The sequence below is a fragment of the Corapipo altera genome, unplaced genomic scaffold (genome assembly GCF_003945725.1).
Source record: "Corapipo altera isolate COAL_440 unplaced genomic scaffold, ASM394572v1 133, whole genome shotgun sequence".
Classification (NCBI taxonomy): domain Eukaryota; kingdom Metazoa; phylum Chordata; class Aves; order Passeriformes; family Pipridae; genus Corapipo; species Corapipo altera.
This window is the reverse complement of record NW_020884939.1, coordinates 1,695,416-1,721,505: the sequence shown is the minus strand read 5'-3', so window position 1 is coordinate 1,721,505 and position 26,090 is coordinate 1,695,416. Positions and strand designations below refer to the sequence as shown.

General features: G+C 49.6%; 1 protein-coding gene across 16 annotated transcripts in view; it reads right to left on the bottom strand.

Annotated features, from left to right (window-relative positions):
• Window positions 1-23,228, bottom strand: part of COL13A1 (collagen type XIII alpha 1 chain) — an 87,510-nt gene extending 64,282 nt beyond the window's left edge. For 14 of the 16 annotated variants that reach the window (XM_027661001.1, XM_027661012.1, XM_027661016.1 and 11 more), the window contains exons 1-3: window positions 23,211-23,228; window positions 21,506-21,820; window positions 14,028-14,097 (exon numbers count right to left, since the gene is read on the bottom strand). In XM_027661001.1, coding sequence (XP_027516802.1) covers window positions 14,028-14,097; window positions 21,506-21,820; window positions 23,211-23,213 — 388 coding nt within the window. In that variant the 5' untranslated portion in view covers window positions 23,214-23,228. Of the gene's footprint in view, window positions 1-14,027; window positions 14,098-21,505; window positions 21,821-22,011; window positions 22,466-23,210 lie in introns of those variants that run through there. The other 2 variants (XM_027661002.1, XM_027661003.1) reach the window with 2 other exon arrangements.
• Window positions 23,229-26,090: the final 2,862 nt, after the last annotated feature.

The window sequence follows — 26,090 nt, the reverse complement described above, 5'->3', positions numbered from 1 at the left end:
GCTCTTTCCAAGCAGCAAACAATCGCATTTGTCCCTGCCATGCTGAAGCACTTAGTGTCACAGAAAGCAGAGAAGGACCCCCGGGGTCAGCTCCCCCAGTGGGTTTTCATGCTTGGAGGCCCCCTCAAGGTTTTCCAGTAGCGGTGCGGACCCCTGGACAGTAAATTGAAACCTTATGGTGGCAGGCTCATTCCTCTACACCACCTTCTGCCAAAGAGCCCACGTGCCCCCAGGCTACAGCAAACCACCAGCCCAAAACTGCTGCTCTTGACTATCCCCTTTCTCTTCCCCTTCTGCCTCCTCTGAGCAAACCAAACAGAGATTAAAGGATTCCTGTGGAATGACAGTGACACGAAATTGAGGAGGGAACATCTTCAAAGCAACCAAAGGAATAAAAAGTCTCTACCTAGCCCATTTGGGCAAATATTTCTCTAACCTGTTGCTGTCCTCTGGGGATGATGACACCACATGCTTCCCTAGTGATCCAGTCCAGGCGATACCCAAGCCCTGATTCATAAGGCCATATTTATTATCTTTCTTAGAGACTACCCAAAATTTCCAGTGTTGTTGTTTAAGTCAGTCAGTGACCTCTGATGCACAGCAAACTTGAAGAACAGATTTTTTTACTTCCCTCCTTCTCGCGGTTACCTCTTATGCGTTTGAAGTCTGCTGTCCTGTTCCCCACAGTCTTCTCTTGCCTTTAGACTAAACAAAACCTAATTCTTTCAGTCTCTCTGCAGAAGCCATGTTTTCTGGACCTCTGGTTGTTCTCGTTGCTCCCTGTCAGTGGCCCGTTTGCGCCTTGAAGTGTAGTTCTCAAACAGTAACCTGGTCTCTGGCTCACTGCAGGAGTCAACAGCACACAACGTGGTGAAGGCAGAAGACACACTGATTATTTACTTTATCTGCAGGGTCTTACAGAGGGACATGAAGTTGCTCCCTGTCACTACCTTTGCCTTGCCCTTATGTTCTGACATGTCACTTGTCCTTCACAAGCCCTTAAAGGCTCAGAGACTTCTTCAGGAAGTTGGTGTCCTTGTTGCCTGGTGTGACCGGCATTCATGTTCCAGTGAGGAGGAAGGCCTCCTTCTCACTCACAATGAACAACTCTAGCATTTTCTTGAGTGTCATTCACAGTCCCACCTGACCCTAGACTCTCAGATTTTCATCTTGCATACCCATACATTTTAAATCTTTTCAGCTTTACTTTTCTCCTGTCTTGAATTTCAGCTTGCTGAGGAGTTCGTTATTTTCTTTAGCTGATCCCTTCCTGTAGCTCTGATCCCTTCCTGTAGCTCCTCATGCTTCCAACAGTTTCCCTGCCAGGTTGCTGAGTTTCCTCAACTTCTTCCCCAGCTCCTGCTCTCTAGGGGCACTACTCCACCAGTTCTCCAGCTCCTTCTATGTTTTTGAAATCCACCTCAAATACCTGGACATTTCCAGAAGCACCTCACAACTCTTAGCTTGAAGACACACGTGCCAGCGCAGCAAGCTACCACTCCAACAAAACCCTACTCTTGGCAGAGTAGATGTTTGATAATCTCTCTGCAGTTCCCATCCTACATTTGCTAACACATCCTATTCCATGGCAGGACTAAAAGGGTGGTGTCTGAAAACTCTGGAGATCCAAACCAGTTTGAAAACTGCAGTTGGTTATTCAGGAGGAGTCTGACATTCCTCCATCAAGGAGCTGGCCACTTCTTCAGCACTCAGCCAGGCCCTGCACAAGTCCTACTCCTCAGAGAGCCTCAGAATTAGGAAGGAACAACAGGGGAAAACTGGCCAAAGTAAATCATGACTGGGTAAAGCAAAAACCAAAATCCATGGCGTTTTTACTTCCTGCTGAAAATTGAAATCTCTCTCACACAATGTGGTTGTCTGGGAAAAGTAGAAAGTTGGACCTTACTATATCTAATAGTTATTTAAATAAATTCTCTGTCATGCACTTAAAATGCAAATGACACGTTTTATTTACTTGTCAAATTGCATAATTCTTTTTCGTCCTATATCATTTTTGCAATTAGCAGCTGATTTTAATAACTAGTGCGCTGTTACTTTTTTCTCCCCCGAATTCTTGTTATTCTTCCCTCTTTTCCATCTGCTAACTCTTTTCTTCTTCCTTCCTCCTTCTAAAATACTTTGCAATTTTTATAACAGCAAATTCTGTCACCTACCCAGGGACGAACAAAAGGCCATTGTGTTCAATTTATCTTTTAATAGACTCCTTCCTCAAATACCTCACGGACTGCCAGTACTGTCTTCCAGACCCTGTCTCACACCCTTTTGAGTTATGAAAATGTTTGGGAGGGTCTTTCCTTTTGCCCAGACATTTTTCCACCCAAGATGATTGATAGCTCCCAGTTACCACTAATTACCCTATCAGCAGTTGGACATGAGCCTAAGCCACAGCACTCTTCCTCCAGAGGCCAGCAATGCATCCCTGTAGCTCGTTATCCTCTTCTTCAAGGATGGAACAAACTGACTAATTAGAGACACCATAAATTCTTCCTTCAGGCTCCTTCCTGATGCACTGCCTTGCTTCCAAACAGAGCATGTGGAGGAGAGTGGGGCTGGTGCTAGTCCCTTCAAAAGGAAAAATGTGATGGGGTTTACGAGCCTAAGTGGGTTTGCTCAGCGTGTTTTATGGCGCAGGAAGAGGAGAGTATTCATTCATTCATCCAAATCTAGCTGATGCTTTCTTAGCACGTCTCGAACTCGGGGAGGCTGGCTTTGCTTGGCTACTCCAGCGCTGGGCTCTGCCTGGTGGGAGCCAGGCTGGGACAGCTGCACATATGGAGACAACCCGCACTGGCTCACAGGGACGAAGGACTCACGGCTTCCCTTACCTAGAATGAACTGAGCGTGCGGATCCCTTCCCTGCCGCCCCCAGTGCCAAAACCAGATGCTCTGCAGAGCACACACTGTGGAGAAAGCCATCGAACTGGAAAGGCAAAAAATAGCCCCAACCAATGCTGTCTCCCTCAGAGCACAGTCTGGAAGGCACCTGTATTCTCTCGTCTTCTCAACACGGCAAATTTGACTCAATAAGTTTGCTAAACTCTGTCAGAACCTTCATCTTGTTTGAGACTAAAAGATTTTTCTTATTTAGGCATATAAGTTGTTAGTTTTTAGGGTAGTGAGAGATCCCATTATAATCTCAAAAAGAAAAGAGAGCACAATGAAAACGGAAAAGACATATTTTGCCCTCTCCCCACAGCAGAGAAAAAACAACTTGGAAGAAACTCAAGCAAGTTTAGAAACTAGTTACTCTGAAGCTCTTCCTCCCAGACAAAAGGAAAGGCCCTGAGGGCATAAGGGGAAAAGGGCATTACATTTAGAGAGAAACTTCTCCAAAGTACATGGGGCGTGTGTTACACCTGGTAAATAACTCTTGAGGTTTCTCAGCCACCACTAAAGAGGTCCAAGTCGTACCGAAACAGGAAATCCTCAGTGTTCTAGAAACAAAAGAGACCGAAGAGGAGGAATGAGGACTTGAGGTCTGCAGCAGTTTGCTGCAGGGGAAAGGCACATGGAGAAACCCATGTAGAGGAAGGGGGAATGGCTGAAGGCATGCTAAACCACGTGGGGCTGGGGATAGTGCATGCACCACACCAGCTCCCAGTCCAAGAGTCACATGTTTGTAGCTTCCCTTCCTACAGGACTTGAGAGGCGCTTCCCATCACTGTCCCAAGAAACTCCAGGACCCTGCCCATTAAGATAGGGGTTAGTGCAATAACAGAGCATGGGGATTTATCCAGGATGGCTTTGGAATTCAAGGAGAGAACTATTCACAACCGCACCTGATAACTCCCACCTCCTCCTTTTTTCTCAGAAAAAAAGCATTTTCCATAAGCACTCAGGTCATCCATAAGCAAAAGATCCCTAGACACATTGGGATAAACTAAAAAACATGAGGCTACATCTTCCAAAAAAAGATGGGCTTTTTTCCCCCCTCTCCTTTCTTTCTGTTTTTAAGCCCACATTAGATCCCACTGCACAGGGGATGGCAAACAGCCTTGCCATACCACAGCTTTTCCCTGGGTTTGTGACAGGTCTGAGCCAGGTACCTCACTTCCTGGTGAGCAGAGAGCTGAGACATGGCTCCCTCGCTGTGGCCAGGGCAGTGCCAAAGACCCATAAGCTCTGTGGGCTGCTTTTGGGGTTTCAACCCCTCTTTCATCTGTGTGGCACTTGTATATAGTAGGGTTTAAGGGGAAGTTAATCTGTAGGTAATGATTGCCTTTCTGGGAGATATAAGTACTCCCTCTTTGCTGCCAAAATTGCTCTAATAAGAAGCTAATATTTAAAAACTAAATAAAAAAGGATAAAAAAAAAAATCCCAACCCATTGTGTGCTTCAGCTTCACACAACTCCCAGCAGCTGCCACTGCCTCCAGCAACATCTCCTCCCTTGGACAGCAGTGGCAGATGACAGAGGTGAAGGCCAAGAAAGGAGCAGCCACCAGGATCTGGCCACATCCACCCAGTGCCACATTCCAGAATCAGATTTGGCCTCTGTAAGACCCCTTGCCAAAGGCAAAGCAGCCCCGTGGTCCTCTACCTGCTGCTGGTTGAGCCGCATGGCAAGGGGAGCCTGGTGTGGCTGGGATAGCTGGGTGGTCCCCAGTGAGGCGCGTACACTGCCCGGAGCAACACCAAATCATAATAAACAAGTCCCTCGCACAAAGCTCTGTCAGTTCAGATTCCAGTTCAGCTGATATAATCTTCATCTTCCCTTTGAAAGAAGCAAAAAGAAAAAAACCAGACATCCTAAGGGAGAGGAGTGAGGCAAGCAATGGATTGATACTGCTGCCCGTGTGTGTCTCAGCCCCCCGGCGTGGGGAAAATGTGCTGTTAATCAGCCTCCCCTCCCTGGGGAATACGCTGATTTAATTACCTCCTGCTTGCACAGTCTGTGACGCTGCTCACCCAAGACATCACATGAGGAAGAAACGGACACTGAGCTGCAGCAGCCAGGCTGGAACAGGATGGGCAAGCAGAGCAGGAATCATCACTCCTCCCAAGGAGTGAGGGGGTGAATTGGTCCAGGGAGCCTATGCGAGCGGGCTGCCTCCCAGTCCCACATGTACAAGAGCCAGGTAGCATCAAAGGGCATCACTGCCACCCTGGAGCCACAGGAACTGCAGAGGGGATGGATGCACCGAGGAGTCGCCTTTCCTCTATCTGAAACACAAGCTTATTTTGGAGGCAAAATCAAAGACATGCAATGGGCAACAAGGGGGTTTTCATACAGGAAAGGGGAGAAATAGCCAGATGAAATGGAAATGCCCAGTTAGCAGGTGTCATGCTACACCCCCCCTCCCCTCACCAGCTGCATGGCACAGACCCCTCAGGTGAGCACATCTCTCCAACCCTCTGGTTGTCATGCTGCCGGCATTCTGCAACATTAATCTGGAAGCATTGCTCCACTGCAGACAAATATTTTCCAGGCTTCTCTTTTACTATGGTTATGAATGTCAGTGAGGCAGGGCCCAGAGGGGTAGAGACCTGGTCCAGCTCCTGCAAGGGGAGAGCTGCATCAACTGCATCCACTCTCAAAGTGACGCACTGGACAGTCACTTTGAAGAGCCTTCAGCAGAAGACATGGGTTTCTGCTCTCCCACCTGGGATCAGCCAGGATGCTCAATAATTAATGGCTGCACACTCGCCTGCGAAGGTCGGTGAGAAAAGCGTTGCTGCGTCTTTAACAGCTGCCAGCGATGGGAAACTCATTGGAGTGTGTGTTCAGAGGGGAAGAAGGTTAAGATGATTAACTGGTGCTAACAAGTTTAGGATGTGGAAGAAGTATTTTCTTGGACGTCCATCAAAGAGAGGATTGAATGTTCCCTGGCGGAGGGGGGGCGGTATGTGTTTAACAGATGAGGTTTCTGCCTCCCAAAGCCTGCCCAGCCCCACATGATGCAACCTCTCCCTTTTTAAGGCTGCCTCTGCCCCTGTACTGTCAGCGTACCTGTGGCCTCAGCTTGGCACGAGGGCTGAAAGACAATCCGGGGGAAGGAAAGCTGCTCCTCCACTCTTCCTGTTGATCTGCATCCTGGGACACCCTTGGGCACTAGGGGATCAGCCTGGTCCTTGGTCCCCACAGGGAAAAGGTGTGGGCAGATGCCCGGAAGAGCCAAGAGGGCATCGGGTATCACCACACTGAAACTACACACCCTGGAGAGGAGGATTCCTCACAAGCCTCTCTACCCCATTGTAAAGCCCCTCTCTGCCCCACCACAGGGACACCTAACAGAGCCATCCTGCCACTGGCTAGGCCAGCAGCCCACCTTTTACTTCCCCATTGCCCTCAAGCACATGGCAGCATGTCCCACTGGCGCTGGCACGAAGTCCCCTCACAAGCAACTTTGAAGTGAGCCACTTGGCACCTGCGACGTCCCCCTTGGCCCATGCCGGGTATTTTCGGTGCTCCTCGCCGGCTGGCGGGCGCCCACGCTTTGCGCAAGGGGCTTGGCCGCCACCGGGCGCCGCGCCCGCCGCCGCGCTTGGCGGCCAGTACGGCTCGCCCTCATTCCCCCGGCCGCCACAGCGCTGCCAGCATGGGCAGCACACGCGAGGCCCGCGTCGCGGGGCCCGGACGTGCGTCAGCGGCTGACGCAAACCAGCCCGGCCATGTGCACACAGCCCGGGCCTGGGAAAAATCCTCCACCCCGGTAGCACGCTCGTGCTCAATCAAAGCCGTCGCCGTACAGTAGCAGCGAATGTGCTCCTCGGGTTTCCTCAGCCAGCTGGGATGTTTTTGCCTTGCTTTGTCAAGGCGCTGATTTATGCCCATATGTACCATATACATTGTAAGCACAAGGCACGCAATGGTGTAAACACTTCTACCAAACATCTGTACACAAACCCGTCAAATATGCAGAAGCTCCCTGCTGCAGCCCTTGACATGCATCCCAGCTGCCCCACAGGCAACCTGTCAGGCCCTGGTCTGCATGCGGGATGCCATGTGCCACTGAATCTGTTACTCGGACACAGCTGGACAGGGACAGCAAAGGTCACAGTGGGACCATCACCTGATAAAAATCAGCACAACCACAATGCTTTTCTCCTGCCTCAATCTGTGCTTCCGGCTGGAGCCCACTGCGGTGGGTATCTGCTCGGAAACCTCCTTCCCGTGCATTTAATCCTCAATGTCTTTCTCTGCACCATACCCTTGCCTAGAGAAGAGGTTAGTTTATCTATGGTTTTGCATAGATGGCTGTACTGAACAACCAAGGTTTATACAGGGCTGGGATATAACACCTGGGCTATAATATACAAGCACCATTAAAATTAATGCTTGTGCCACCAGGACTCATGCACACCTGAACATAAAGGTTCACCTGTTTGCACCTTTGGGTAGAGCTCAGCCTCCGAAGAAAAAGTCCCACAGCAATTCTGTGTGTTTGGAGCAAACTCCTCCCACCTTCCAGCCAGCTTAAAATAATAAAAACTAAAATAAAAAGTTTAAAATAAGAAGACACATAGAAGGCAAAGAGAGGAGCCCTGGGGTGTCCCAGACACAGGCCTAAGAACGGCAAGAGGGAATCATACCAACAAGCAGACGAGTGTGAATAAACAGGCCACTCTCTTGCTGAGCACTTATGCCCATTACTGTGCCTCAGAGCCCACCCTTTTCAATTCATTGGCTGTTTCTAACCATACTTTGGATAAAGAGGGAGAGGCCGAGGTTTTTGCCATCCAAACTCCATCAGCATGGTAGCACCACAGGGCTGTTCTAAGTCCTCCAGCCCAGGCCATGCTCACAGCTGTACCAACGGCATATGCAAGCCCTCCTAGTCTGCACTCAGACAACAACAGCAGGTTCATTAACATCAATTAAACACTCCTTAATAAAGTCAGCTTAAATCCCATACACAGACTAAGCTGGATGAGATGGTGCTTAGAGGCATAAGGAACATCCTGACTTCCTCTTTCTTACTGTCCCTCAGCCATGGATATGGCAATCTCCAGGTGACAAGAGCCAAGGTGGGGGTGACTCCTCGAGTTGCTCCAGGCAGTTGTGCAAGAGCACAGCAGCCTACATGTTCAGAGAAAGAGAGTTAAGTGACCAAGCAAACCATTTGTTTGTTTTTTTTTTTCCTGAATTGTTCATCCTCATCTATTCATAACTGCTCACAGAATCCGTGGAATTCATTGTGTGGTTTGCATCTTCAAAACAAATGAAACAACAGTATGTCTAAACCAAACAAACCCCGACCCAAAAATACAGCCAGCAGGCCAGGGCGCATGAACAACCTTCCAGGCTGAAGTGTGTGTATACTCTGGAGGGCCCAAAATATGTGGATGGGGGAATATATTTAAATTTCAGGGAATTCCCAGGGAGATGTCTTACAAAGGAGGGAAAAAAGGAGGAGTACTATTTAAGCAACGATTATGCCGCAATTTTTCTCCCAGCTGTGCCATGAGGATGGCGTGCCAGAGAACCACATTTTCTGACACAGCACCATGCTGCTGTGGCTGCGGTGGTGCCGCAGCAGCCCGGGCACTGCTCCCTCCAGATCCCGGCTCTCCAGCCAGCCTGGCCATGAGGGCTTTGCCAGTGCATTCAAGGGAAAACAGGCAAATCAGAAAGCTCAGAGCTTTTGGCAAGGAGTGGCTGCTTGAGATAAAAGTCCTCTTTTCCAATTTTTTTTGTTAGCACTTGTCAAAAAGCTGTGTTCAGACACTTTTAAAGCTGAAAACACCTTCTGCACAGTCAGCATAGGAAGCCACATTGATTTACCATCCTGAAAAGGGGTCAAACACAAAACTGTATCATTTCAATTAGTTCACTGCACCTCCTGACAGGAGGGCCATGGGGATGGGTGTTTCATTACATCCTCCCACCTCATGCTCCTCATGGCTCTGAGCCAGAGCTTCCAACACGGCTCATGGCTGCTGGTGTTTAAATAGCTCCCACACCCTTGCCCCACGCCAGGGATCCCAAACGCCTTCTCCACCTCTCAGTGCTCACCAGAGCATTCAGGCTTTTAATCTCATGGGAGCCCCTGAGAAGCATTAAGACACTGGCACAGGTTGCCCAGAGAAGCTGTGGATGCCCCATCCCTGGAAGTGTTCAAGGCCAGGCAGGATAGGGCTTGGAGCAATCTGGTCTAGTGGAAGATGTCCCTGCCCACAGCAGTTGGAAGGAGATGATCTTTTAGGTCCCTCCCAACCTAAACCAATCTATGATTCTATCATCTGCCAAAGCAGCCCCAGCAAGCTGAAAAAGGATCATGCCAAACATGACAACAAGAAAATATAAAAGCCATGAAAACAACCTGTCAAGAGAGGAGCATGTCAGCTGGGATATGGGGAGCAGGCAGGACTCAGTCACTGTTCCCTTTTTTGGCTCATCTCCACAGAGTCATCTGGGGAGAAGATATGAATCCCAAGGGAGAAACAGATGCATCTACCTGGATGCAATATTCTGCCTGCATGCTGTGGAGCTGAGGCTCAGCCCATGCTGCCCAGGGGTCTACCCCTGCTTCAGCCATCCCCATCACTCTTAATCCTGCCTTTCCCAGCGTTTTTTCCTCCCTCTGCAGCTGCCTATGGGGCCAGGCAGGGGTCAGGATATGCCTCTAATCCTGCGGCCTCCCGTCAGCTGGCCCTGCTGGCTCTGGGTGACACATCCTGGGTGGGAGCCAGAGCCCCACTGCAGCCCTACACTGTTTCTTGCTGGGCTCCTCCAGCAGCTGCCAGTGTGCCGAGGGGTCAGGACAGCATGGATGGGGGGGTGCCCAAGGGGGAGACCAGAATGCCTGGACCGAGTGTGCACAGCACATGGCACTTGTCTCCTGGGTGCAACTGGGGCCACCACTGCACCTTGACTTCTGCAGGTCTCCCTGCAAGAAGGGGAACAGCAGCAACATTTTTGAGTTGCCGTATCTCCTGCTATAATTTCTGTAAGGTTAATTGCAGCTGAAGAGTGGCCAAGCACCTTTCCCTGTGCCCCAGGCTGGGGCAGACAGGGAACGTGGGTGGAATTTTGTAGAAGAAATGCCTAGGGGACATTCCTTTGTAAAGTCTCACAGACGTTCCCGAGAATACCCCAGTTCCCATTCAGTGCCAAAATCCTTGCGGCTGCCCCACACCATCCTCCAAGCCCCTGTAACAGCAAAAGGTACGCTGGTTTGTGGCGGGGTTGTGCAACCTCGCTCTGACTGCCAGTCCCAGCTCCCGGGAGCTGCCTCCTCCTGCAGCCGAGGTCCCTCCTCTGCCCGCGAGCGCTGCCACAGGGAGAGATGGAAAAGTCATTCGGCATCCCTCCGAGCTGCTTCCTTGCTTGCATGGCTGACCGCCTCCAGCACCGCAGGCTCCTAACCTGCCCAAGGAGAAACTGGACCAAAACAAGCATTGTGGGGGTAGACAGAAAGCAGCCAGGGATATTGAAGACTGGAGCAGAGAGCCAGCAGAGTGAAAAACAGCCACGTGGGGACTGTGAAAATCAGAGCTGAAGAGAGGATGATGGGAAAGGTCTAATAAAAAGTCACAGTACACAAAATACACAAGCACCCACCTCCGCCAGGACGGCTGTGGGAACGGATTTTGGTGTAATCTCTGGCTATTGAGGCTGTCCAGGCAGACACAGTCTGGATATGTAACTGGATCAGGATTAGACCTGATTTAAGAAAAAATCTAAGGAAATCTTGGATTAGACATAATATAAGAAAAAATCTAAGGAAATCTTAGATTAGACCTGATCTACAGAAAGCTTAGATTTTTTTGCTCTGTCGACTTGAAAGACAATGCTTTCCCTCACAGTGTTTTGTTACTACGTGAAAGAAATCAAGGGAGGCCAGTTGGCTGTAAGAGGATCCTCCAGCCTCAGGTAGCTCTCAACCACATCCACATACCATATGGAAAAGCATCTGCTCAGCCCCTGAAAACCTCCCCCAGTCTCATCCTAGCATGCAAAAACCTCAGACCAAACCTGTGCTGAGTTCCCTCCCCACACTTGGCCCCAGCACGGCACAGGCTCTGGGGGTGGTGAATAGCTACAGTCATTACTACCATTGAGCCTTAGGGTCTCTTTCCCAACCTGTGCAAAGTTGTCCCAGGTCAGTCTGGCAGACAGTGGGGACAGAAGGAATCACGTAGGTTACCTATCAGATAGAGGGAACCAAGTCATTAATTACCCAGAAAGGTTGTGCTAAATTTAGAGGCTGTGTCCTCCCCACCAAGACGCTGCTGGAAAAGCCCACTGTGACCCCTGAGCTCAAAAAACTCAATGCCAAGGAGCGACGCGTCACAGGTAGCCACACCCACCCCCAGCCCAAGTGATCTGAAGTAGCAGCTTCCCAGCCAAAGGAAACTTATATTTCCTTATCGTTTGCTATAAATACAGCTGCGCTGTTTTCCTGACCGTGTTATTCCTACAGTCCTTATCACACACACTCAGATATCCACAGCGCAGTCACACACTTCACAACCTTCTTGCTCTCCTATTCCCAGCGTTTCCAAACCATTTACGTTCACAGCCCCCTGTGTTCTGAAGCTCTTCTATGGCAATGGGTGACACTGCCCTGGACCTCCACATCCGCACTGAACAGGTCAGCAAATGAACTTGTCTTCCTTTTCCCCTTCTCTGCCATGCAGGGACCTGGCTCGCAGCTCGGGATGAACTCAAATGTCACTTCTGATAAACATTTATTTTTGCTGAGGAGTACGATGTGTTTATAGGCAGTGAAGTGGGCCAGTGAGAAGCAACGGGCATGCGCCAAGTCTTGCAACATCTTGACGCTTCTGAATACCTTGGTCTCCCGCAAAAGTCACGTTGTCTGGTCCCTGGGGCATTTTAAACACAAGGGGGAAAATGCACTGGGGAAAAGGATTCCCAAGGTCTCGGGCTGGAAGAGAGACCACGTTGAAACAGCGCGACAGTGCATTCAGGTGGCCTGTGTTGCATCGGCCTGGAGACCAAAGGGAAATACCCTGGAGCAAAGGGTCTGAGAAGAGACAGCAACTGGCTGAAGGTGCCTTCATTTCTGCACTGCTCCAAGACAATCAAGACCTCACCTGCCACAATGTCAGCTTTAGACCGTGGTCTCATTTCCCTCGACAGATTAGGTGACAGGGTGGGGGGAAAATTTACATATAGTACCCCTATCTGTAGAATATTTGATGAAGACGAGCAAGTTTAACAGGTAAAAAGGCAGCCTGAACCTTTATGAGACGATACTACTGTCCTCCTCAATCAAAGCTGTCATTCAGCAATACTATGAGCTTAACTGGATGAGTGGGCACCCAAGTGCTAGGAGAAATCCATCACCAACTGCTGCCAAGCCTTCCCACGGGATGTGGGTATCTGTAACCAAGTATTATGACCTTGATGCTGAAATACTTGGGCGATTCATCTATCACATGCCTGGTGCAGGGGGTCACATTCAGATGGCCTCAAAAATCAGTGAATCTCTTTTTTCTCTGCTCTGCATTCAAGTTCTAAGTTTCCTTCTCCAAGCTGGCTCAGAAACACCAGGAGGATATTCATTCCTGTGGTTTTATGGCATTTATATGTCGAGTCTAGGCAAGAACTTGAAAATGGAGTAGGGCTATGATTTGTGTTCCCATTGGAGGAAAAAGTTTGACATTTAAAAACAGTTGAGCTCAGTTTTGATCTGTTCTTTAGAGAATAGATACTTAGAAGAATAGACACGTAGAAGACATTTCATTTGTACTATCTTTTAAATTTAAACTAAAATAGCTACAGTTGTTTCTTTCTGGGACTAAAAAGGAAGACCAACAGTCCTGATCCAGAGTAGTCAAATCAGGATTTTTCCAATGTTCTACAAGTCTGGATCCTGGATTTTAGTTCTTTTCCATCATAAACCTGTACAACTTTAACTCTTGCTTTTACAAGCTGCCACCTTGCAAATCCATTTTAACGTGGCAAGAGACTGCCTCCTATGTCTCTACACAGGTCTAAATACAATGATTTTGAGACATTACTTACAGCAAAGACAACCCCCCCGTAATTTCCACCATTATCCCACTGCTGACCATATTTGAATACACTTTGATATGTGTACCACCAGACACTGTCAAACACCTCATGTTGGGCACCAAAGAGAACCAAAGGAGAAACCACAGAAAATAGAAATGCTGCTTGCATATGCTCGTCCAGACACAACTTCCCCTGCCTCTTTCTTTGCAAAATGAGCTTCAGATACCCAGTTTTGATATACAAATTCAAACTCTCCCAAAAATTCAGCTGAGGATGTGAGTGGTAGCTGGCACTTCTCTGGTTTTTTTTCTACACAGTTCGATGCATCAAAAGACAATGAGGAAGGCTGAATGATTCATAGTCATGGAATGAAATGCCATTCACAAATGTTTTTTCCATAGCAATTTGTCACTTATTGTATTGAAACCACTTCAGAAGATGTGTCTCAAAGAGCCTTTTGATATTAGCATGATTAAAAACATAATGCAATTAAGCAATCCCATAATATTTCTGTATGTTATACAAGTAGAACTTCGAGTGACCACTTCATTGAACCCCCTCATAAATGAACAGTTCTAGCAGAAGGCTGTTATTCTGCAAGATGCCTCAGATAGTGGTACAACACCAAGGAATTCAAATCTTCTCATCCCAGAGGCATTCTGGCTCACCAAAATCCATCTGTTCAGCTTTGGTGTTGGGTCTAGCCTACATGTCTCAAACCTTCCAAAACCAGCCAAGAAAGACGCACCTCCCCAAGAGCCACTCTGCCCACTTCAACACTGATGTCTAAAATCACTGGGAATATTTGCCCTCTAGATATTATCTTTCTCTCTTTATTGTCTGTCTAGAATCTATCTGGACTTTTGACACTTGCCCCGTTGTTCCTGTCACCTGTTGGTATTTAGGCACATACCAGACTTGTTGCGCACCCCTCCAAATCGAATTCCCATATCTGGAGCGCACTATGATGCAAACACGCACAACTTTGCACTCATACATGACACGGCATTAAAAAAGCCTTCAGTGAGATGTAGACGAAAAAGGTCCTTCCAAAGTGCCAGCTGTGCCCACATCCCTACCTGCTGGGCAGTTGCATCGCTGGTGTGTGTCTCGAACTTCTCGATGTCTCGGCAAGTGAAATTTCAATTTCTGTCAAGAGAGGAGAAACAGGAAAAGGATTAATTTATACCATCGAAACCAAAGCCTCAAATTCTTGGAAAAGTGGGAGTTGGGGGGGGGGTGCCCAAGAGATGGGAAAGACAGGGCAGAACAGTTTGGGAATGAAGAAAGGCATTAAAGTTCACAGTATTTAACTAGAAATGTGGGGTTTGATTAAAAGCAGGCCGAGGGAGTTTCGTAACGGCCTCCAAATGTGGTGCTTACAGGCATTACAAAACCAAGAGCTGGCACTGGCAAATAAATTGGTGACTGTGCCCTTGTGAAAAAGCTGCATTTCTCAGCAGACTCACTCAGCAGACAAAACCGAAGATCTGAAGCAGGTACTCTTCCCCCCTGCGGCTCCTTATGCTCATGGATACACCTGGATGGACAGGAGGGTCCCACCAAAAAATTGTGGCTGAAGGTGAACTGAGAACAGCAACAGCATCTCCTGAAACCTTCAGAGGCTGTGAAACTTAACTTTTCTCCAAGTGCAGAACAGAACAAAACCTATCAAGAGCTTCCACAATGTCGAATTGCATCAGAATGCTCATTTCCCATGAGTTTGGATTTCTAATGGTGCCAGCAGGTCAGTCTCCTGCTCTCTGGGCCCACCTGTGTATCTCTTAAAGGGCAAATAGAGTCCACCTGAGGTCACCGAATCTTCCCTCACTGGAAATGTCATTAAACTTAACCCATGTCCTGAGCCAAATGTGCTTTAGAGACAGCATCCCCACCACCCCTCATAGACTGTATTAAAATAGCTGTAATTTATTAAAGAAAATGCAAATCAACCCAAAGAAGTTATTCATTAATGCCCGCAAAGTACACTTGGTTAATGATTTGAGATGATCTGAGAAGGCTGAGCTGCTGGGCTGCCTGTGCTAATGAGTCACTCCCTGTTGCCTTCTAACCCTCAAGCCCAGCTTCCCATCCCAGTTACACCTTCCTATTGTTTGACCTACTTCACAACTGGGCCAACATTCCAAAAGAAATATTGGGTGCAACAGAAGCCCATGCCCAGGATCATACAGAAATGACTTTATTTTCACAAGTAATCGAGCACCTTCCTGAAAGAAGCCATCAGTTAGGGGGCAATTCCTTTTAGAGAGGAAAAAAGTAAAGCAACTTGGTTCTGCCTGGATGAGGGAAGGCAGAACTGACTGGAACACTTCCATTTTTTCACTTTAAAATGACTGGCTTCCTTACTGCAAGTCAAAAGCAGTAAGGGTTGTTGTGATTGACTAGAGATTGGGTATTTTCAGTGCTGAAACGTTCTGATAGAGAGTTGATTTGATATCAGGGTGAGGAGGGGGTTTCAGGTGAGAATTGCCAGTTCCCATAGAGCATTTTTATCTGTGTTTATCTTCTCAGTTTAAAAGCACTGATATGTGAATCTTTGCATTTGAGCACATTCCCATCTAGCTGCCACCTCCCCGATGGCACAGTTCTGCTCTGCAGCACTGAATCACTTTGTGCTAATGGTCAAACATGGGCACAAACGGGACAGAGGAGCCTTTATTTGGATACTCACACTGGTATGTAGGCATACACGTTCCCATTTCCATCTACACACATGCCAACCAAAATGTCTCAACATCAGACCACCACATTTGCGTGGCTTTCCCATGTTTGGGAATTGGCCTCAGCACAAGGGAGGGATAATGGGTTGCAAAGGCAGGAGCAGAAAGCCATTTCCTAACCAGTAAGGATCCAAACACCCTGGCTGCAGCAGGACCCTTTGTAGGACAGAAATCTGCAAGGAAACCTGGAACAGATCGCTGCCCCATTGAGTGCAGAGGCACTGAAGAGGCTAAGGGGAAAGGGCCAAGTTTGGGTGGGCTGCAAGAAGCCTTGTCTGGGTTGCTGTGCCAGCAATTGGACTTGTCAGGGAAGTGCTGACCCAGCAGGACTTCAGCATAACCGGGAACGGAACCGGAGCAGTAACATTTCCCCAAGGCTTTATCTGCAGGGTCAGGGTCCTGGAAAGACCTGGGACTACTGAAATAGCCTTCTCAAGGATGGGGGGGCCCTCAGGAGGAAGGTGCAGGAGCTGCTGGGCAGGGATGGGAGCACAGCACTGTGCACCATGACCATCAACCATCAGGCACTCACTGGTATTTGGCATTTTCCCCATCCTAGGTACCTCCCTTGAGTCCAAGAGCTCTGCACATCCCTGGGGAATACAAAGGGCAGTGGTGCCATGGGATTGCTCCCCTTCAGTGGGAGGCAAACCCTACCAGGAATTTAGGAGCGCCTGGAATTCAGTTTCCTGCACAGTCTAATAAACACGAACTGAAACATAGAAAAAAAACCTTGGCTTCTGGAGACCTCAATTCAACTTTAAGTTGAGATGGTGAAACAAAACAATTTTCTGTCCTTTTCTGCTTCCTTCATACCACTGTAGAAAATATCGCCTGGTCCAACACAAGCAGCTGCCTTTGCTCAGGACAGCAAAACAAATGGGCTTCCCTCTAAAAATGGTGTTTTCAAGGGAAAACTTTCATTCCCAGGCAACACAAAACCATTCAATTTTAGGGCAAGGTTGACTTGTGTAAGCAAAATTAAAAGAAGGTGGGGCTCTGGAAGTCTAGGCTTTGTGATCTCCTTCCTGGGAACTGGGGTTTGCTTTTTCACCTGGGGGATACCTGGAGCATGTAACACCAAGAGCAGCAACTGGCTCCCTCTTGCCTTGGCAGAAAGGCTGAAAACACTTCCTCTAGAGAGCATTGCCTTGTCAGCAGAGCCAGCTTGCTCTTGCCTGTCATGTTTTCCAGTGACATAACAGCTGCACCTTCCCTCTGCACATAGGAACGTGGTTGAAAAAGCCTTTGCCAGCGCTGGAGCCAGAGCTGACCAGCTCCGACTGGGCACCACTGTATGTTTAGGGAGCTATCACACATCACTGAGCATCAAGGAAAGGGGGAAACCCTCTGTCTGCAAGAGGGAAAGGCAAGGAGGGCTGGGCTGACACACGTGCTGGGAATGGCAGTAAAGCCAGCATGGGGTTTTCCCGTGGGTGAACTTACTGCAAGCATGACAGGACAGGGCTGACAAGGGCGGACAGAGAAGAGAAAGCAAGAACTCTTCTGGCATTAAAGGACCATGGCTGTGGTCTCCTAAACCTTGCAAGTGCCTGTCTGTTTTGGAGGGGCACTTGAGATCAGGGGAGAGGGAGGGCACCTCTTCAAAGGGGGCAGATAAATAGCTCTTTAGCATTCCCAGTTGTTTGCAGTCACCCGGGGAAGGTGAAATCATTTCCCACCACTATCTCCAACAGCTAAAAGAAACACATCTTAAATAGATAATCTATTACAACCATCAGGGGGATTTCAAGGGTGGGTGGTTTTGTTAACTCTTATTGTTTTATCTCCAATTTCACTGTTTTTTCTTAAAGGCCCAGCTCCTGGAATCACGGGACCATGTGGCCCAGAGCAAAAGCAAGCAGGGAGTCCTCCCAGATAGAGCAAAAAGCTTGGATATAACACCATCTAGGTGCAGGGATTGCAAGCAGCCGAAAGGAAGCAGGACTTTGCTACCAGAGAAGTTGGAAGGAAAAAACAGATCTGGTATTTTGGGATGGAAAACACTAAGCTGAAGATGGAGGCCAGGTTGAGAGCAAGCTTGCAGACACTGGGAAGCAGAATTGAGCAGTGTGCTTTGAGATACTGAATAAGAGCAGAAGAAAAAAAGCTTTAAGTCGGGAGGGAAAAGGGAGTTTTCAGCTGTCCCTCCTTTGCTTGCACAAGTGAGGAAAGAATCCCAGCGAAATGAGACTATTGGGAAAGCAGTGAGGATCGATGCTCCCTCCCCATTCACGAGCACAGTCCCTGAATCCCTTCAGCATCACTAAAGCCACAACAAATACCTTCAGCACAAACCCCTGAGAAGCTGAGCATGCTCACCACGGTGCAGAGGGGCAGCTGATCTTCCTCCAGGCTGCACAGGATACCTGCTGTTGTGTTACACTTACGCACTTCCATCCCTACAAGCTCACAAATTCAGGGATTGTTTTTCCTAGCAGCAGCACTGAATCCATCCCGTTCTCCACCCTGATGAGCTTTCGGCAAATGAAGTAGTACCAAATGTTACCCAGTATGGGAAAGGACCTTGTTTTCTTCTTTGGAAAGCTTTGCCTCTCCTGCAAATATGAGTTTATTTGTGTTCTTTGTATGATTTTATGATGTCCCATAAATGCAGAGGAATTCCTACGTGAAGGTAAAGTTCCCCCGAACTACCTGTTTCTGGCCCATTCTGCACAGATGTTCTTATAGGAAAACCCAGTCATTTTGTGTCTGGTAGAAATTCCCCTCGGGTATTCGCCTACACCAGGCAAGAGGTTTACACAGTAGCAAGTGAAGCACTGGTCAGGCTGCCTCTGGGAAAGCATCTGCCGCCCTCTCCTTGCTCCTCCTGAACTGAGATGGAAACACTGACACAGCACCCAGTGATGCTCAAAAACCAGGCTCCAAGATCAGGAAAACACCCCCACCAACTGCCTTAAAATTAACATTTTAAGCAAACCAAACCAGCTCCTCTCCCTGCCAGTTTGCTTTATTTTTGCATGTCTAGAAGAAAGGCACCTAACAGAGCTTTGGCATTTTGCACTTTTCACTGCAATCTGTATGATGTCCCTCACAGACCGTTGGGAACATCCAGGGCACACCTGGGCACAGACTGGAGAGCATTACACACTCCAGCTTGGAGTACAGAACAGTACCGGTTTTGAGCAAAACCTTAGAGTTCCTCTATATTAGCCCTTACAGACTTGGCTTCTTCATTTTTCCCTAGCTGATCTTCACAGCCATCAGAGCTAGAAATGTGCTCCTGTGTCGTGACTCCCCTTACCTCCCACCTCCCTGCCTGCCTCAGACCAGGTTTTTCCAAAGCTGGGGTTCCTTTAAGCTTTGCTGTTTTATTTTGTGATGGATAACACTGAGCTGGCAGCTGTGAAACCCATTAAGGTCAAAACACCAGAAAACTCTGTGAGGATGTGGCAATGAGAGGCAGCGAGGGTCTGAGCAGGGGGGAGTGAATTTCACGTCCATCACGGCAGCCCATTCACAGCCCCTCTCCTCCAGTCATGCTCAGAACAGTCTTTTGCCTTCCTTATTTTTTTTCTCCCATCCTTTTCCTGCTCCCCTTTATCTTCCCTGTTTTTCTCCATCCTTGCCCCTTGCCAGCCAGACCTATCCCACTTAGCCCCACTTCAGACGCAATGAAAAGGAGGACCAGGGGGATTTGTTTTTCTTTCCTAAGCAAAAGCCCCATATGCCATCTCGCCATCTGTCCACCAGCAGACCCCCACCCTGGACCTCGAGCCGCTTGGCCCATGACAGTGCTTCTGGCTGAGTGTGGAGACCTGAGGTTTAGGAGCCTGGGGAAGTGGGTAGTGGAGCTGGGGAAGGTCTCCTACCCAGGGGGCACAGCTCTCCTCTCTCCATTGGCAGTAGCCCTTCCCAGGTGTAAAGGGACAGGAGACCTGGGCCAGGCATCCCTGCTCCTCCACAGGCTCCGGCACTTTTCTCCAAGCTCTTTCGGAAGCTGTGACCCAGTATGGAGCTGTTAACCCTGGTGGTACCTGGGAGCAAGTGCTGGCCCCTCAAGCCATCGTTCCTGTTCCACGGCTGCTCCCCACGCTGGCTGCGAGGGAGACTGTGCCATGCCCAGGGGCACAGGAGGGGCTGCTCAGAAAACAGGGGCGCTGCCTGGCACACGGGCACCATGAGAGCCCCATTTCCTCGCTAAGCCGAGCTATAAAAAGGCGGAAAGGTGCCGTGGCCAGCAGAGCCCGCAGGACACAGGGGGCCATCCGGCCTCGGGCACTGCTCCCGGCAGGCATCCTGTAGCACTTCTCAAATCACTTGGTAGAGATAAACTGCGACTTCCCAGCAGACTCATGCCAGCAGCAACAGGGGGATCGCTGGATGTTATCCCCTGCCTGGTAGTGGGGAAGGAGTTCCAGCTCAAGAGCACAACTCTTCCAGCCACTTGCAATGCTTCTGTTTCCCCAAAAATCTTCTTTTAAGTGGGGTACTACCCCATGGACCCCTTATTCCTCATCCAAAGAGACAACTCAAAACCAAATCCTTCAGCTCCTGCAGTGTTTGCTAACTCGAGGTTCGCAGCTTTTGGCTGCAAACCCCAGCCGATCCAGGGACTGCTCTCACAAGACTCATAAACAGAAGCCGAGCCTGTCAGCTGCAGGTTTAAACTCCTCACCACAGACCTTTGCTGCTCCTGGAAAGCAGGAGGGGGGCCAAGGTCACCCCAGGTACCAGGCAGCACTGCCCAAGGCAGGTCCCTATAGCCACCACTCGGATCATTCCATTCCTCACCTCGTTTGGCAGTAGCAGCACAAGAGGGGGTTTTTTCAGACACAAACAGTTTTTGGGCTAGCCCCAGGGATCTCTCCAGCATGACTCAAACCAAAGCTGGAGTAAACAGAGAAAATGAGAGGTGGGTGGAAACAGCTCCTGCCCTGAATTTCAGCCCCAAGCCTCCCCCAGAGCTGTGGGAACAGGTCAGTGTGGACCCATCTGAAGAGTTCAGAGACATGAACCACCATCTGCTCCCAGACATGTCAACACTGCTTCAAAGCCCAACAAGGCAAGGAATACTGTAGGATACTCATCCCGCACAGGGTAGAGAAGCTCAGACAGCCCCCAGCAGCACCAACAGAGTAAAGGGTGTCACCAACAAAAATCTGCTTCTTTATTGACCTGTTGAAGCCAGCACCAGCATTCCCCCATCCTCAGAGGAGAACCCACAGGGTCCAGTGGAGCTTGGATGGGGCTCAAGCAGGCATAACACAGGCATATGCTCTGCACTGATGCTCTGGCAATACTAGAAGCCATCCTGGCAATGCCTCATTTTGTGTGTGTGCCTCATTTTCCTGAGCCAGGAGCTGTGGAAGGGGTCAAGGCTGGCACAGCAGCAAAGCCAGCCCATCATAACACTGGGGTGTTTGCAATTACCTCCTCCCATAGAAGCCCTAGCTGCAATGTGCCATGCCTCTCCCTCTCCTGGGGCTCAGACACACACTGAATCCCCAGGTTTAACCTCTAGCTCAAATTCTTTCAGCAGGCAACACTACCAGACGGAGAAGGCTGGAGGTTCTTCCCTCCCTGCCAGGACCAGGGATGAGGTTTTCCTCTTTGCAAAGTGCAGGGTTCAGCCACAGTGTGGGCTAGGGAAGAGACAAGCAAACACCAGATGAGTTTGAGAGGTGGGAGGGACCTGGAGACACAGGGAATTCAACCTAGAAGCAGCATCACTTGTGCAGAGACAGGTTTTTAAGGCAGGGGGGAAAAAAATGGATAACACAACTATGCAAGCATGCACGTGCCTAAAATCTACAGCACTGCAAACTATACATGCAAAATGAAAGGACACCGACCTCATCAAGCAGTTGGTCAACTCTTCCCAAAATAGCCGTCTCCATTTGGTCTGCTGAGAGCCAGGCAGGGAGCTGTGTGGGTCTGTCCGCTTCCAAGTGGGACACCCGGGACTGCAGATCGGAGGTCCGAAAGTACAGCAGGAGGCTCAGCACCAGAGAAAGCAGGGAGACGCCGGGCAGCCCCGAGCCCAGCAGGAGAGGGAGGCGGCAGCATCTCTCCCCATCGCCGGTCCTGGGGGGAGTCACACACCCCCTGTCAAAAGCTGCTTCGTCGACGCCTTTCCAGCTCTTCTCCTCCAACATTCCCTCCCTGTCCTGAGAAACAATAAATAAATAAATAGAATAAAGAAAGCCTCACTCCTACTCCAAGAAGCACAATCCAGAAGGCACAGAAAAAGAGCATCCAAGAGGATCCCAGTGCCAGCAAATGACAAATGACAGCAATAATGACAAAAGTGGATGGGGGGGGTGGGGAGTCTTTAAAAAAATAAAAACAAACCACACACACATAAAAGAGGTGCAGAAAAAAGAGATCCAACTGTAGCAAAGAGTGCGAGGGGGAAAAATAATCTGATCAAGATTTTTGTTTTTCCTCCTGTGTTTCTGTCTTTTGGTTCGCTGGGAGGTTTTTGATTCCTTCTAAGCCGCCCGTTTCAGTTCCTTCGCAAACTGGCCAGGAGCTTGCACATGAAAGTCCCCATTAGAGAGAGGTAATTCTCAGCTGCTCTGGCGACGTTGTGCTCTGGCTGATCGTGGCTCCCCTGTAACATGACACACTCCCTTCGAACTACGGGGCTGGGATGAGCGAGCTGCGCGGCTTCCCAAAGTAACCTCCTCTGCTCGCCCTCTCTCTCCACCTCTCCCTTGCTGCATGATTTATTTATTTATGCAAAGCGCCGGGGTGGGATCGGGCAGTGGGACGCCCCTGTCCCGCTCGGTCCCCAAAGCACCTCTCCGCCGCCAGCCCTTCCTTTGAAGTGACTCTCGCCGAGGTTATTTATAGTGGCAGGAAAGAGATTGTAAAGCAGAGGCTGGGCTCACACCAGCCTGCGTCTTCCTTTCCTCCCCGCAGCCGAGAGCACTTTATGGGATGGTGCAAAAGCCTTGTCGCGTCCCCCACGCAGATCCTGGGGCATCCCTGAGGCACCAGCGGCGGGGTATTTTGACCCTGATATTTTGACGAGATCAGCCAGGCAGGGTGAGAAACAGAGGGAAACATTTGGAAACAAGAGCTGGCAGCTGAGGGCTCTGCAAGAAACAAGCGAAGGGCAACAGGGAGAAACACCCCAGGCAGGCAAGCTGCAGTGCAAGGGGGGAACTTTTGGGACTTGATTTGGGGGTACAGCCTGCCAAGGGCGTTCAGAGGAAATAATCTGCTGAGGCCCTCTAGTGAAGCAGAGCTTCTCGTCGTCTCCTCCGTGTCCCGGCGGGCGCAGGGCACCAGACAGACAACCCTCTTTGGCAGGGAGCAGTCTCCATAAAACGTGCTGTAGGGCAGCTCCGAGCCACGCGTCTGGGAAACAAAGTCTCTTTCTGTTCTTCAGGAGCAAGGGAGGCCCACCTCTCCCAATTTTTCTGAGCATAACATACAATATTTTATCCTCCAGGGTGACATGCAGGCTCTGCTGAGCCCCTGCCTGCCTGTCTGTCCATTCTTTGATCCCTTCCTTGAGCACGCTCAGCAGCAAAGCAGCACAGGGCTCACCATGGTGCACAGTCCTTAAAACCCGGGCAGCAAATTGGTCTCCTTAAAATCTGGCTCCCTTGTGGCTCTTTCGCTGTCATTTACACGTTTTAAATGAAGATTTTGCGTGCAGTCTGTGCTGGAAATTACTGGCAGAGAAAACTCATATTCATCTCTGGCCCGGTCTCTGTTTCAGAGGGCTGGAAGAAATAGACCTTCTGGGAGCAGGTTAACGCGAGCATGAGCTGTTTCTCCTCCACCAGACAAACCCTTGGAGGACCCGGTAGCACACAGCCCCAATTCTTTGAATGGCCTCATGCCTTTCACAGCCACTCGCTTCCCAAAACGGGGCTTTAGTGTCTGCAAGGCAGGAAATCCTTTCTTTATTTCTTTTAGCAGGTTTCTTGTCATCTCGCTGCTCCAATTTGCGCTGCTGTTCCGGCACGCATGGAAAACACCTCTCTGATGGCTGCAGCCTTTCAACAGTTTCTCATATGAGCAGGGCAGAAACGTGTTACCCACAGACCTGGCGCACACTGGGTGTCTGTTTGGAAGGCGCAGCCACCCCCGTCTCCTACCCCCTGCTCGGTCTCTTCCCTGTATTAGCAGCCAATTTCTTTGCAAAAGGAAAGGGGGTCCCTGAGGCTGTGGCTTTTCCAGAGATAAACCATGGTCCATGGAGTTACCAAAAATACCATCTGCAATCACAAAAAATAAGCAGACAGCAAGAAGTGAAGAGGAGATGCTTAGAGGCTGATGATGCAGTGTTTGGGAAGCAGAGATCAGGGAAATGTCAGTTGGCAACTGGGGTGCTGAGTATCCTAGAGAGTGCTGAAGTACACTAAGACTGAGGTTGAACTACTGATGACTGCAGCTACCTGCCTGTGTTATACATTGTTTCACCTCAGGCTGTCTCTATCTCCCCTTCATACCAGTCTAAGCACTAAAATCACAAAAAGCCACCCTCTAAGCTGAAAACGGAAATCTGCTGGGTGTCTACATCTCATTTCCCCACACTGGCTGAGGAGAGGTCTCTGCTCTTTCACTCTTATTTGTGATAGAGACCCTGCTGTCCAGACACAAGCATCGGCTGAATGACTCTGTAAGTGCCTTTTCCTGCCTCCCCGCCAGCCCCTCTCCAGCTGATCAGCTCATTTAGGGGGTATGCCATGGATGCCGCAGGCTGGAGAGCCGCACTCATCCGGGTTTCATGCGGAAGCCTTAGTTGCAGATGTGCAGGAGGGCAATTTTTCTATCCATGAGGCATTAAGGAGCCCTGTCATCCCACACCGATACAAATGGACTAATTTAGCTACGAACCTGAGCCAACTGCGCATGTCGCGTCTGCAGCGCTGCCCGACAAATGAGCTGCCTCCAGGGACGGGCCCCAGCATGTGGAGTCATCGCTCCATGAGGTGAGCACAGCTCAGCCTTCAGCTCTCCCCACTGCACCTGAGGAGCTGGGTGCCGGCCTGAAACCTCCTGCAAGTTTGTGTCTCTTGAGGCTCATTGAGTAGAAGCAGATGCTCCGTTAAAATCAGGAGTGATTTCACTGACCGGTGACTCTTAGACCGCCCTCGATATGCTGAGCTTGAGGCTGTATCCCTCTCTCCTCAGGGAGGTTGATGCAATTCTTTACAAGGACAGTAACCACACCCTTCTGCCACTTCTAGGAGGTCCTCTGGGGCGGTTATGGACCTCAGCACAAACATACAATGATATCTGGAGCAAACATAACCATGTATACCTCCCAAAGCAGCTGAATTCCTCTGTTCAGCGAAAGAGTTTCCCATCTAGCACATGGCACTGGGGCAATTGATCAGTGACAAAGAGTTTGGCAAGCCTCTGGCTTGCTCGGTCTGCTGCTGGCACTGTCAGTTCAGCTTTCTAGGGGGCATTGCTACGTGGGAAAAGTTTGCCCATCACTGCTCTGCAATGGACACCCAGTGCTCATAAAGGGGCACAATGTGTAAGGCAGGGCACAATGTGGTATCATTGCAGCAGACCCTCTTTGACCCAAGGTAGGCACTGTGGACATGAACCACTCCATGCCACAGGCCAGAAATAGAAGACCTGCGCATGGATGAGGTTCTTGCTTCTATAAGCACAGTTCAAGTCTGCCAGGTATCTACAGCTCATCTTCACTTGGCCTGGAAAGCGGTGGATAATAGCAGCAGGCTTTCCTCACCTTCCTTCACTTTAAGCACAACCTTTCCTTAAAGAAATCATGTGCCCTTCCTGTCACTAACTGGAAGTTGAGGCCAACTGCATGGAAATGGCTGTGTCCTCAATCCCACCAGCAACCTCCAAAACTGCCTGAGGAGAACTTCCCCTTTTCAGGTCATTTACTAGGGAGGAAAAACCCCACCCCAGTTCTCTTTTTCCTTTCTGTTCTTGTCCTCCCCCCGCTCAGGAAACGTGGGGGTCTTAGTGTGCTCGATGAGCCATTAACTAGCAGCCGACATCTCCAGCTATTGTAAATATATTAACTCAAGGCCTTTCGCTGCGTTTATTAGACTCAAGAACAACATCTGGAAACAGATGTTTTCTGAGCGCAAAGGCGAGGAGGGAGGAGAGTAAAAAAACGAGGCCAGGGGAGGACTCTTGCAAGTGGAAGTGCATGGCCTGCAGACCATCCCTTTGCACAATGCTGCTCAGATGGAGCACTGCAAGGGGCCGAGGCGAGCGCAGCCGTGTCCCTCCCAGGCAAGGCAGTGAGAGTAGGATGTCTGAGGGGGACTGCTTGAGAGAAACAGCAGTGGGGGAATAGAAAAACTCACATCAGTTTTCAAGGCCCTTGTGAGGAACAGCTATAGTGCTCTCACACAAATAGGATACTGAGGCAGAGAGATTTGGGTGGGTTTTTTTCCTTTCCTGGTCACAGACCTTCCCTCGTCCTAA